At 34.6% G+C, this 12,432-nt stretch overlaps 1 protein-coding gene across 4 annotated transcripts in view; it reads right to left on the bottom strand.

Annotated features, from left to right (window-relative positions):
- Nucleotides 1–12,432, bottom strand: part of CCDC171 (coiled-coil domain containing 171) — a 319,711-nt gene that overhangs the window by 254,730 nt on the left and 52,549 nt on the right. For all 4 annotated transcript variants that reach the window (XM_076008755.1, XM_076008757.1, XM_020289349.2 and 1 more), the window contains one exon: nt 5,663–5,755. In XM_076008755.1, the coding sequence (XP_075864870.1) occupies nt 5,663–5,755 (93 nt within the window). The remainder of the gene's footprint in view (nt 1–5,662; nt 5,756–12,432) is intronic.

Raw genomic sequence — 12,432 nt, 5'->3', positions numbered from 1 at the left:
TGCTAGTTCTCAAGATATATGCAATAATAATGAAAAAATAATACAGTCTTAGCTATTGAGGAACTCATAGTCTTTAGGAGAAGATAGACTACAATACAATGTAGTTAAGTGCTTCCAGTAACAGAGGTATACATAAAAGGCCATGAAATCAGACAAAAGTTCTGAACTCTGTGAGACAAGCCTCATAGGGATGGCAACAGACAACCTCAGTTAGGAAAGATGAAATCAACAAGAAATGGAGCCTAACTTTTATCAAAATACAAATGCTGGGAAGAATGTTGAGAAAGGGGAACCCTTACACACTCCTGATGGGAATGTAAATTAGTGCAACCACTATACAGAATAGTAAGGAGATTCCTCAAAAAACTAAAAATAGAACCACCATACGACCCACCAATCCCACTGTTGGGTGTATATACAAAGGAGAGGAATTCAGTATATTAAAAAGATATCTTTACTCCCACGTTTATGGCAATACTATTCACAAAAGCCAAAATTTGGAATCAACCTAAGTGTCCATCAACAGATGAATGAATAAAGAAATTGTGGTACATATACACTATGGAATATTATATAGTCACAAAAAAGAATGAAATCTTGCCATTTGCAACAACATGGATGGAACTGGAGAACATTATGTTAAGTGAAATAAGCCAAGAACAGAAAGACAAATCTTGCATGTTCTCATTTTTTTATGGTAGCTAAATATTAAAAACAATTGATCTCATGGAGAAATAGAGTAGAATGATAGTTACCAGAGGTTGGGAAAGGTAATAGGGAGAGGAGGATAAAGTGGGGATGGTTAATGGGTTGAAAAATATAGTTAGATAGCTAGCTAGAATGAACAATATTTGATAGAACAACAAAGTAACTATAGACAACAATAAGTTAGGGTGCACTTTAAAATAACTAAAAGAGTGGAACTGGAATGTTCCTAACAAAAGAAATGATAAATGCCTGAGGTGATAAATACCCCAATTACTCGGATTTGATTAATTCACATTGTATGCCTAAATCAAAACATCACATGTACCCTATAAATACATATAACTATTAATATCATATACCCATAATTAAAATTTAAAAATTCAAAAAAAGAAATGAAGCCTAATAGGAGAATATTTCAAAATTAATCCATCTAAATAATTACCAAAATTATTTTTAATTATCCAAAATATTCTTGATTAATTGAAATGCTTATTCTTACACTAAAGTAAGGAAGTAAAATAGATATGTAGATATAACTCAATATAAATTTTTTAATTTGGCCTCTTAAACCCTATTTGTCTTTGTTGTTTTATCTAAATCCAATGTTTACAAGTCAAATAATAAATTTAGGAAACAATTTATTTGTTTACATTGCTATCTTCTTTCAGAAAGTAAGTATACTCGATCACAAATGGTGAACCAATCCAGCTGAAAGTAGACTTCGATGATTTTGAATCAATTCTTTTTTTTTTTTTTTTTTTTTTTGAGACAGAGTCTCACTTTGTTGCCCAGGCTACAGTGAGTGCCATGGCGTCAGCCTAGCTCACAGCAACCTCAAACTTCTGGGCTCAAGCAAACCTCCTGCGTCAGCCTCCCGAGTAGCTGGAACTACAAGCATGCGCCACCATGCCTGGCTAATTTTTTCTACACATATTAGTTGGTCAATTAATTTCTTTCTATTTATAGTAGAGACGGGGTCTCACTCTTGCTCAGGCTAGTTTAGAACTCCTGACCTTGAGCAATCTGCCCGCCTGGGCCTCCCAGAGTGCTAGGATTATAAGCGTGAACCACCACGCCCAGCCCTTGAGTCAATTATTTTGCTCTTAACTTTCTCACTTTTTATGCCACAGCATACAATTTAATAACAGAAGATTTCAAATATATATTTAACAATACTAATTAGTACTCCCTTTGCATTTAAACTACTCTGAAACTAAATGTTAGTAGATGTACCTCATTGAAACTACTTGTCAATATTTATATATTTATCAATATTTATAGATTCTATGGTTCAAATATAAACTTTTGCTTTTTTCTAAGTCATAGCAATTAGAACAATCAAATATTAATTTTAAACTACATAAGTAAAAATATATAGGGAATAATTTTCATTTTTATAGCAATTAACTATATATTCCCAGTAATATATTATAACTACAATGAAAAATCTGATTTTGAATTATATTTTCTTCATGAATTTAAAATTTAAGCTTTATTACTTATTAATGCCATTTTGGTGATCCAATCATTTTTTTAAAAACTTACACAAATGTGCCTTAATAAACAGACACATATATATGGGTCTGAGAATTTTGTAGGTAAAAGGAGCATTTCATTAAAGAAAAAAGTTTTAAAAAAATGTTAATACAAAATCCTTACAAAATGTAATTGCATCTCACATTAAGAGATTAAACAATAAAGTAAAACACTGCAAATTCTATTAATTAAAACCTAATATAGGAAAAACATCTAGGTCTTAAAAATAAAAATTAAATTCAGGAATTTAGACTTACTTTAAAAGCAGAAGTCCACTGCAGCTTTGACACAGATATTAAATAACAGTTATTTTAGAAAAATAACTCTGGTAACATTGGTGAATAAAGGGGGTGGAAATAGGCCATTGGGTAACAAGACTATTAACACCTAAATCAAGGCAATAATTTTTAATATAAATTAGTTTAATCCATCTGCTCATAGCCACTTTTCATTTTCCTGATTTTTGCAATCCTAACATCCTACTTGATATGAAATTCAGGAGCACAAATAAAGCGATAAGATGTTTAAACCCACTAAAGTCAAAGAGGTTTAAACCACTTTTTCTTCTTGAAATAAGTACATATATTTTATTTCCTTACAGTCTATTACATTCATTCACAAAGCAATGCTCAAACATGATTATCAACCAGTCTCCAACAATATAAATAAGAACATCTTAACAGTTAATACTGAGTATCAAAGTTATTAAAAATACTTTCTACCTTCTTAGATTTAAAAAATAAATATTTTATAGGTATATATAATCATTAAACTAAGCTCTTTCACAGAATCATAAATAACAAATACAATGTTTATTAGATTTTAAAACATACTGTCAGAGTATAGATAAAACATTTAAGCAAAAAGTCATAATTGTCCATAAAATATTAAATTCAAAAAAGCAGCAGACTCAACAAATATCCTCCTAAGTAATTACCTTAACTTTCCTGACACTGGTTTATGCAAGGTAAGCTAGCAGCAGGTGCTTGAGAGAACAGAGAGAAGGGAATTGTTCACACAAAGCAGGGTGACAAAAGTAAAACTTACATTGTTCAAATGACTTTGTGTGACCATTTTCTCAAAAGGTCACATAAAAAAGGGTGCTATGAACCTTTAACTGCATCTCAAATTCAACATGTCCAAAACTTCTCTCTTGACACTTCCAAATTTGACATTCAACTGCACCCATCCATTTTCACACACAGTATGAACGTTGGTGTTATCTTCTATTGCTCTTTCCCTCCCTCCACACTGCAAATTAGTTATCTATAGTCATCGATTCTACAGTGCATTTTCAGTTTGTCCCGTTTTGGTTCCTATTGCTGCTATTATAAATTATGTGGCTTGCCGGGCGCGGTGGCTCATGCCTGTAATCCTAGCACTCTGGGAGGCTGAGGTGAGCGGATTGCTCAAGGTCAGGAGTTCGAAACCAGTCTGAATAAAAGCGAGACCCCATCTCTACTATAAATAGAAAGAAATTAATTGGCCAACTAATATATATAGAAAAAATTAGCCAGGCATCATGGCGCATGCCTGTAGTCCCAGCTACCGGGAGGCTGAGGCAGCAGGATTGCTTGAGCCCAGGAGTTTGAGGTTGCTGTGAGCTAGGCTGACCCCATGGCACTCTAGCCTGGGCAATAGAACGAGACTCTGTCTCATTCATTCATTCATTCATTCATAAATAAATAAATAAATAAATAAAGTGGCTTAAAACAATATGAATTGATTATCTTACAGCTTTAGAGGTCATAAGTCTGATATGGGTCTTCTGGGGCTAAAATGATGATGTCAGCAGGACTGCAATCCTTCTGAAGACTCTAGGGAAGAATTCTTGCCTTTCTTTTTCCAGCTTCCAGAGGCCACCATATCGCTTGGCTCATGGTGGCATCACTATGACCTCTACTTCTGCTGTCAAAACTCTGTCTCTGACTTTGATCCTCCGGTAGGATCCCTCTTATAAAGGACCCATGTGATTACGTTGAACCCAACTAGATAAACCAGAACAATCTCCTATCTCAAGATTCTCAAATTAATCACATCTGCAAAGTCCCATCTGCCACGTAAGGTTACATATTCACAGATTCTGAGGATTGGGACGAACATGGACGTCTTTGAGGGGCCATTACTCTGACTACCACACCTCTCCTTTCCATTCCCACAGTTACTGCCTTGATTCAGGTATTCATCATCTCCTCATCCAGCCTCCTAACTTCTCTCCCTTCACTTGATTCACCAATATGTTACCAGAGTTATTTTTCTTAAACCTATATTTGATAATCTGTTCCAAAAGCTGCAATGCTTTTCCATTGCTTTCAAAATAAATCTACATTTCTTAGCATGAAAAAGGACTTTCATAATTAGTTTCATTAGTTATGAAAACTAATTTCATAATTAGTTTTCATCACACCTTACCAACATCATCTCCAAACATTTCTCTGAGCTCTACCACACAACACTGTACAGTATACCCCATCCCTAAAAAAACAAGCATACTCTTATTTAGTGTCTTTACCCATGTAGTTCTCTTTGTTTAGAACATTGGTCAGCAAACTTTTTCTGTAAGGGGCCAAAGAGTAAATATTTAAGGTTTTGTGGGCCATAGGGTCTCTGTCTCGACAAGTAACCACAGACAATACATAAACAAATGGGCATGGCTATCATCCAATAAAACTTCATTTACAAAAACAGGCTGCAGGTCAGACTTGGTCCATGGGCAGTAGGTTGTCAACACCTAGTCAAAATAATGTACCCTCACTTCTCTTAGAAATTCCTTTCCATTCTCTAAGACCTAACAAAAAGGATACTTTCCTTAGGATGCCTCCATTTAATCCCTCTCCTATATTTAATCCTTTTCTTTCTTATGCTCCCGTAGTATTTTAGTAGTTCATATATCTATGTATCTATATGTCCATATTATGTATATACATAGATATATAGTATCTCTGGTAATGGAATGTAAGTTTCAAAAGGAACACATTCACCTTTATACTTTTCAGTTCTTACTATAGTAATAGGTGATATGTGCTCAATAAATAACATTTTTTAAATGTTCTCAAATAGAAATTCATTCATGGCTATTGATAAAAAGAACAACTCCAACAAGCAAATTTTTCTGTAAAGATGGGGTCTCTGTCACAACTACTCCACTCTACCACTGTAGCACAAAAACAGCCATAAACAAGACAAAACTTCACAAGGACAGTGGATAAGACTTGGCCTGTAGGCTGTACTGTGCCAACTCCTTCACTAATGTATTATATCTTCAACTATATACTTACCATAAATAATGAGTGTCATAATAACATGTTACTCATCCTAAGTGCACACCTTAATTTTCTGAACATAGTGCTGTTTTTCCCAGTTATTAACACAACTTAAGAAACCCCCATACCAAAAAATATATTTTTTCACATTTTACCTGAATAATTTCAGAATTAAATTTTGATTCCAAATGTGCTGCTCTTTCTGCTTCAATATTTTCTTCTAATTTCCTCACTCTCAGAGTAGTCGCCTGAAAACAAATTAAAAAATGAAACACATAAACACTGGTATTTAAAGTATTATAGATATGGATCATTATATTCCAGAATTATAATTAACACTTTAGATTACTGTAGATGTAGTCTCATTTTTTTTACTTTGCAGGAGTGGAGCATAAAAATCATGCCTAAGAATGCTCCACAGCTTACTTTCTTTTCCTTTCTTAAGCTTTCCTAAGGTACAATTTACATATAACCTATACATATTTAAAATGTACACTTTGATAAGCTGTTTTATATACACACACATACACACACTCTCATGAAATCATTGTCACAATAAGGATAGAAAACATTTCTGTCACCTTAAAAGATTCCTTGTGTCTCTTGGTAATGCCTTCCTTCAGCCCTCACCACTCCACCCCCAACCCCAAGTAACTACCAATCTGCTTTTTGTCACTATAGAGCAATTTGTATTTTCTGGAATTTTATATAAATTGAATCATACATTGCATACTTTTTATCACCTGGCTTTTTTTCCTGTCCATAATTATATCATCTGTGTGGTTGCACGTTATCAATAGCTCATTTTTTTTATTCTTAAATAGTGTTCGAATATGGTTGATATGCCACAACTAATTTATCTGTCGACATGCTGATGGACATTTGAGTTGTTTCCAGTGTTAGCTATTACAAACAAAGCTGCCATGAGCATTTGTGCCAACTATGGACATATAATTTCATTTCTCTGGGATAAATAGTGAAGTGTGTAATAACTGGTAGGTGTATATGGAATCTTGTTTTTGACACCGGGTCTGTCTCTATTCCCCAGGTTAGAGTGCTACGGCACAATCATAGCTCACAGCAGCCTCAAATTCCTGGACTCAAGCAATCCTCCTATTTCAGCCTCCCTAGTAGCTAGGATTACAAGTGTGTGTCACCACACTTGGCTAATTTTTCTATTTTAAGTAAAGACAAGCTCTAACTATTTTGCACAGGCTGGTCTCAAACTACTGGCCTCAAGTGATCTTCTTGCCTTGGCCTCCCAAAGTGTTAGGATTACAGGTGTGACCCACCACATCCCAGCTCCCTGAAGGCTGATATTTTAAGAAACTGCCACACTGTTTTCCAAAGTGGTACTACCAATTTACATTCCTAACAGCAATGTATGAAACTTGCCATTGTTCCACTTCTCAACAATACTTGGCATGGTCATTTTTTCAGTTTTTTTTTTTTGGGGGGGGTGGTTTAGACACTCAAATAGGCATGTAATAGTATCTCATTTTAGTTTTACTTTGCATTTCCCTAGTGACTAATGACATTGAGCATCTTTTCATGTATGTATTTGTCACCTGTATATCATCTTTGGTGAAGTTATCTACTTAAATATTTCCACCATTTATTAATTGGGTTATTTTCATATTATTGAGTTTTGAAAGTTCATCATATAATTTGGATACAAGTCTTTTGTTGCAATTATTTTCTTCAAGTTTACCATTTGTCTTTTCATTCTGTTAAGAATGTCATTAACAAAGGAAAAGTTTTCATTATGATGAAGCCTATTTTATCAATTTTTCAGGCATGAGTCAGTTTCTGTCCTGAGGCAGAAGTCAAGACCTTTATTTTCGAATGCCATTTTTCTTGAGAAAATGCAGCCCTGGGAAGCACAAGATTCCTATTCCTAAAGAGGGAACTGGTCATGACCTAAGCCTGTCAAGGGTAGGGAAAATAGAACTATAGAAACACCCAGCATGTCTCAGGATAACAGTAGCAAAAAAATGCCATACTTAGAGTTCTGTCTGTCAATACATATAGCTCAAAAGTGATAGAGAAAGGCATTACTAATTTGATTTCCCTTTCTAGATAAAGTCTGGGCAAGAAATAAATTAATATTCATTGTATTTACTCAGCCACTTAGCCAAGAGAAGTTTCTTTTTTTTAATGTTCAATTTGATTAGTCTGATTTTTCCCTTTTCTTCCACCATTTCTTTTTGTTTATAGACAAATATGGTAATAGATCACAAGAAGAAGCATAAATTAAAACTGGATAATCCACAAACTAATCAAGCTGTCTATGAATAATTAAGAAATAACTAAACTTCTTTTAGGGCAAAACATATTCCCATAATGATTGTTACAGTGCATAAACACAAATATCCCTTCTCCAGAGGCCTTTTTAGATGTACTTGCTACTAATGGCCTTCATAGTCAATGAGTAGTTCTGCTTGGGGATTTAATCACCCTGTGTTTTGTAAACATGAAAGTCACAGAGCATGTTTTTACACTGAACTATTTTGGTTTATTTAGATTTTATAACTATCAATAATATTTCTTAATGAGTTATTACACTAGAAAATAATTTTCTTCAGGGAACAAAAAGTAATCCAAATGTGATCCTTTTGGTCTAAAGATAATTTAAATCCAAAGGATAAAATAATATTTTAAGTTAGTGGAATATAATCTCTATCAAGGAGATTTATATCCTACACTACTAGAATATTTTGAAATAACAGGTATTCCAATGAAAGATTAAACTAGTAAATATTCATAGTTTAGTGTGAACACTCAAAACACTCCAAAAATCTGGAAATTTGGATACATTTAATGAAACTAAGTAATTATTATTACTTTTTTAGGTGTAATAATGATTGGTATTTTTTTAAAACCAATCTCTAACCCTTGCTAGGGAGAGGCAAAGATATAAAATGCAACCAAAATGTTTGTAACTCTCATATTTTCTTGAAATAAAAATATAAAAAATTAAAAAAAAATCTATCTTGTTTAGTACATGCTGAAGTGCTCACCAATGAAATTACATGGTATCTGCATATGATTTAAAATAACTGAGCTGGGGGCTGGAGTGGGGAGGTTGGTATTCATGAAATGATACTGGCCATAAGCTGTTAATTGTTAAAGCTACATGATGAGCACATGGGGGTTCATTATAGTATGTACTCTTTCTACTTTCATGTATGCTTTAAATTTTCCATATTAAAAAATGTCTTAGGCTGGGAGCAGTGGCTCACGCCTGTAATCCTAGCACTCTGGGAGGCCAAGGCAGGAGGATCGCTCAAGGTCAGGAGTTTGAGACAAGCCTGAACAAGAGTGAGACCTCATCTCTACTAAAAATAAAAAGAAATTATCTGGACAACTAAAAATATATAGAAAAAATTATCCAGGCATGGTGACACATGCCTGTAGTCCCAGCTACTTGGGAGTCTGAGGCAGAAGGATTGCTTAAGCCCAGGAGTTTGAGGTTGCTGTGAGGTAGGCTGACGCCACAGCACTCTAGCCCAGGCAACAGAGCAAGACTCTGTCTCTAAAAAAATAAAAATTGTTCTTAAACAGCAACAAAAGCAAAGGTATTAAGGTTAAAGGGGAAGTATGATGCTGGTATCATTATTAACCCAATTAACAAAATTATGTTTTGACAACAACAAAATATTATTAAAATAAATTAAGCCATTTATGCCTAAACAGAAAAAGTAAATGAAAAGGCAGAGTTTAATTCAATTGATACTGTTAAAGTGAGCTAATTTTGTAAAAAAATTCCCTCCTCTCAAACAATGGGAAAAAAAAAAGAAAAAGAAAATTCTCTTCATACTCACTTTTTTTCTATCCTTCTCAAAATATGTTTCACACAGTATATCAGTCCCATGGATTGCTACTGGCTATTATATTAAAAAGCAATTTCATCATCATGTGAAATTGATGTTTCACATGCTTTCTCAAGCATATGAGAAACAGGACTAAAGCCAAACAATTTTCTTTACTAAAAGACTTCTCAAAATGTTAACATGACAATCTTAAAAAAGAAGGACACAGTTGGAATATACATTTCACAACTGCAAAACTTACCGCAAAGCTACAGTGATCAAAACAATATGGTAAAAAAAAAATGTGGTACTGGCATAAGAATAAACATCTGGATCTACAGAAAAGAACTGAGAGTCCAGAAATAAACCCATAATCAATGGTCAATTGATTTTTGACAATGGTGACAAGACCATTAAATAACAATCATCTTGGCCGGGCGCTGTGGCTCACGTCTGTAATCCTAGCTCTTGGGAGGCCGAGGCGGGCGGATTGCTCAAGGTCAGGAGTTCAAAACCAGCCTGAGCAAGAGCGAGACCCCGTCTCTACTATAAATAGAAAGAAATTAATTGGCCAACTGATATATATATAAAAAATTAGCCGGGCATGGTGGCGCATGCCTGTAGTCCCAGCTACTCGGGAGGCTGAGGCAGAAGGATCGCTCAAGCCCAGGAGTTTGAGGTTGCTGTGAGCTAGGCTGACGCCACGGCACTCACTCTAGCCTGGACAACAAAGCAAGACTCTGTCTCAAAAAAAAAAAAAAAAAAAAAATAACAATCATCTTTTCATTAAATGCTACTGAGACAACTGCATACACACAGGCAAAAAAATGAATTTAGATCCCATATCTCATATCATATATAAAATATATTCAAAATGGATCAATGACCTAAATGTAAGAGCTAAAACCATAAAACTCTTAAAAGAAAACATGGAGGTAAATCTTCACGTATTCTTAGATAAAACGACAAAAAGCACAAGCAACAAAAATAAAAAATAGATAAACTGGACTTCATCAAAATTAAAAACTTATTGCAGGGCCGGGCGCGGTGGCTCACGCCTGTAATCCTAGCTCTTGGGAGGCCGAGGCGGGCGGATTGCTCAAGGTCAGGAGTTCAAAACCAGCCTGAGCAAGAGCGAGACCCCGTCTCTACTATAAATAGAAAGAAATTAATTGGCCAACTGATATATATATATATAAAAAATTAGCCGGGCATGGTGGCGCATGCCTGTAGTCCCAGCTACTCGGGAGGCTGAGGCAGAAGGATCGCTCGAGCCCAGGAGTTTGAGGTTGCTGTGAGCTAGGCTGACGCCACGGCACTCACTCTAGCCTGGACAACAAAGCGAGACTCTGTCTCAAAAAAAAAAAAAAAAACTTATTGCAGCACTATTTACAATAGCAAAGATATGGAATCAATCTAAGTATCCATCAATGGATATATAGATAAAGAAAATATGACATATAGGCCAGGCGCAGTGGCTCACACCTGTAATCCTAGCACTCTGGGAGGCCCAGGCGGGTGGATTGCTCAAGGACAGGAGTTCAAAACCAGCCTGAGCATGAGCAAGACCCCATCTCTACTATAAATAGAAAGAAATTAATTGGCCAACTAATATATATAGAAAAAATTAGCCAGGTATCATGGCGCATGCCTGTAGTCCCAACTACCTGGGAGGCTGAGGCAGCAGGATTGCTTGAGCCCAGGAGTTTGAGGTTGAGCTAGGCTGACACCACAGCACTCACTCTAGCCTGGGCAACAAAGCGAGACTCTGTCTCAGAAAAAAAAAAAGAAAATATGACACATATATACAATAGAATACTATTCAGCCATAAAAAATAATGAAATCCTGTAAGCAACATGGATGGAACTAGACGTCATTATGCGAAGTGAAATAAGCCAGGCACAGAAAGACAAATATTGCATGTTCTCACTTATATGGGAACTAAAAACACTGATCTCATTGAGGTAGAGAGTAGAATGATAATCAACAGAGGCTGGGAAGGTCAGAGGCAGGGAATAAAGAGAGTTGTTAATGAGTACAAACATATAGTTAGAAGGAATAAGTTCTAATGTTTAATAGCAGAGTAGGGTGACTATAGTTTACAATATATTGTATATTTCAAAATAGCAAGAAAAGAGGTCTTGAAATGTTCCCAACACATAGAAATGATAACTAGTCTAGGTCATGGATATCCTAAATACCCTGACTTGATCATTATATATTCTATGCATATAACAAAATATTACATTTGTACATAAATATGTACTAATATTATGTATCAATAAAAAATTAACAAATTATTATAAAAACTTATGTGTGGTAAAGAACTGTAGTAAGAAAGTAAAATGACAATCTAGAAAATATTTTCAAATCATGTATCTGATAATGGGCTAGTATCTAGAATAAAGAACTCTTGCAATAAAAAGACAAACAACTCAATTAAAATAAGGGTAAAGGACTTAAATAGACATTTGTCCAAAGAAGATATGCAAATGGCCTATAAATACATGAAATGATGCTCAACATTATTAGTCATTAGAGAAATGGAAATCAAAACCACAAAGAAACACCTCTTTACACTCTGTAAGATGGCTATAATTTTAAAAAGCAGAAAATAACAAGTATCGGCAAGAATATAGAAAAACTGGAAATCTCACACATTACTGGTGGAAATATAAAATGGTTCGGCTGCTGTGGAAAACAGTTTGCCATTTCCTCAAAAAGTCAAACACAGAGTTTCCAAAGACCCAGCAATTCCATTCCTACACATTAATATATACTCAAGAGAAATGAAAACACATTCAAACAAAAAAATTATACACTGAAAGTCCATTTTTCATAATAGTCAAAAGTGAGTGGAAAGACCTAAATGTGCATCAATTGATGAATGAATAAACAAGATGTTGTGTATCCATACAATTGAATATTATCCAGCCAAAAAAAGAATAAAGTGCTAATATGTGCTATAACATGGATAAACCTTGAAAACATACATTTCAAGGTAAAAGTAAAAAGTAAAAGCAGACAGACACAAAAAAACACATATTGTATGATTCCATTTATGTGAAATATCCAGAACAGGCAAATCCATAGAGACAGAGAGCATATTAGT

The sequence above is a fragment of the Microcebus murinus genome, chromosome 12 (genome assembly GCF_040939455.1).
Source record: "Microcebus murinus isolate Inina chromosome 12, M.murinus_Inina_mat1.0, whole genome shotgun sequence".
Lineage (NCBI taxonomy): Eukaryota > Metazoa > Chordata > Mammalia > Primates > Cheirogaleidae > Microcebus > Microcebus murinus.
This window is presented reverse-complemented; position numbering and strand designations above follow the sequence as displayed.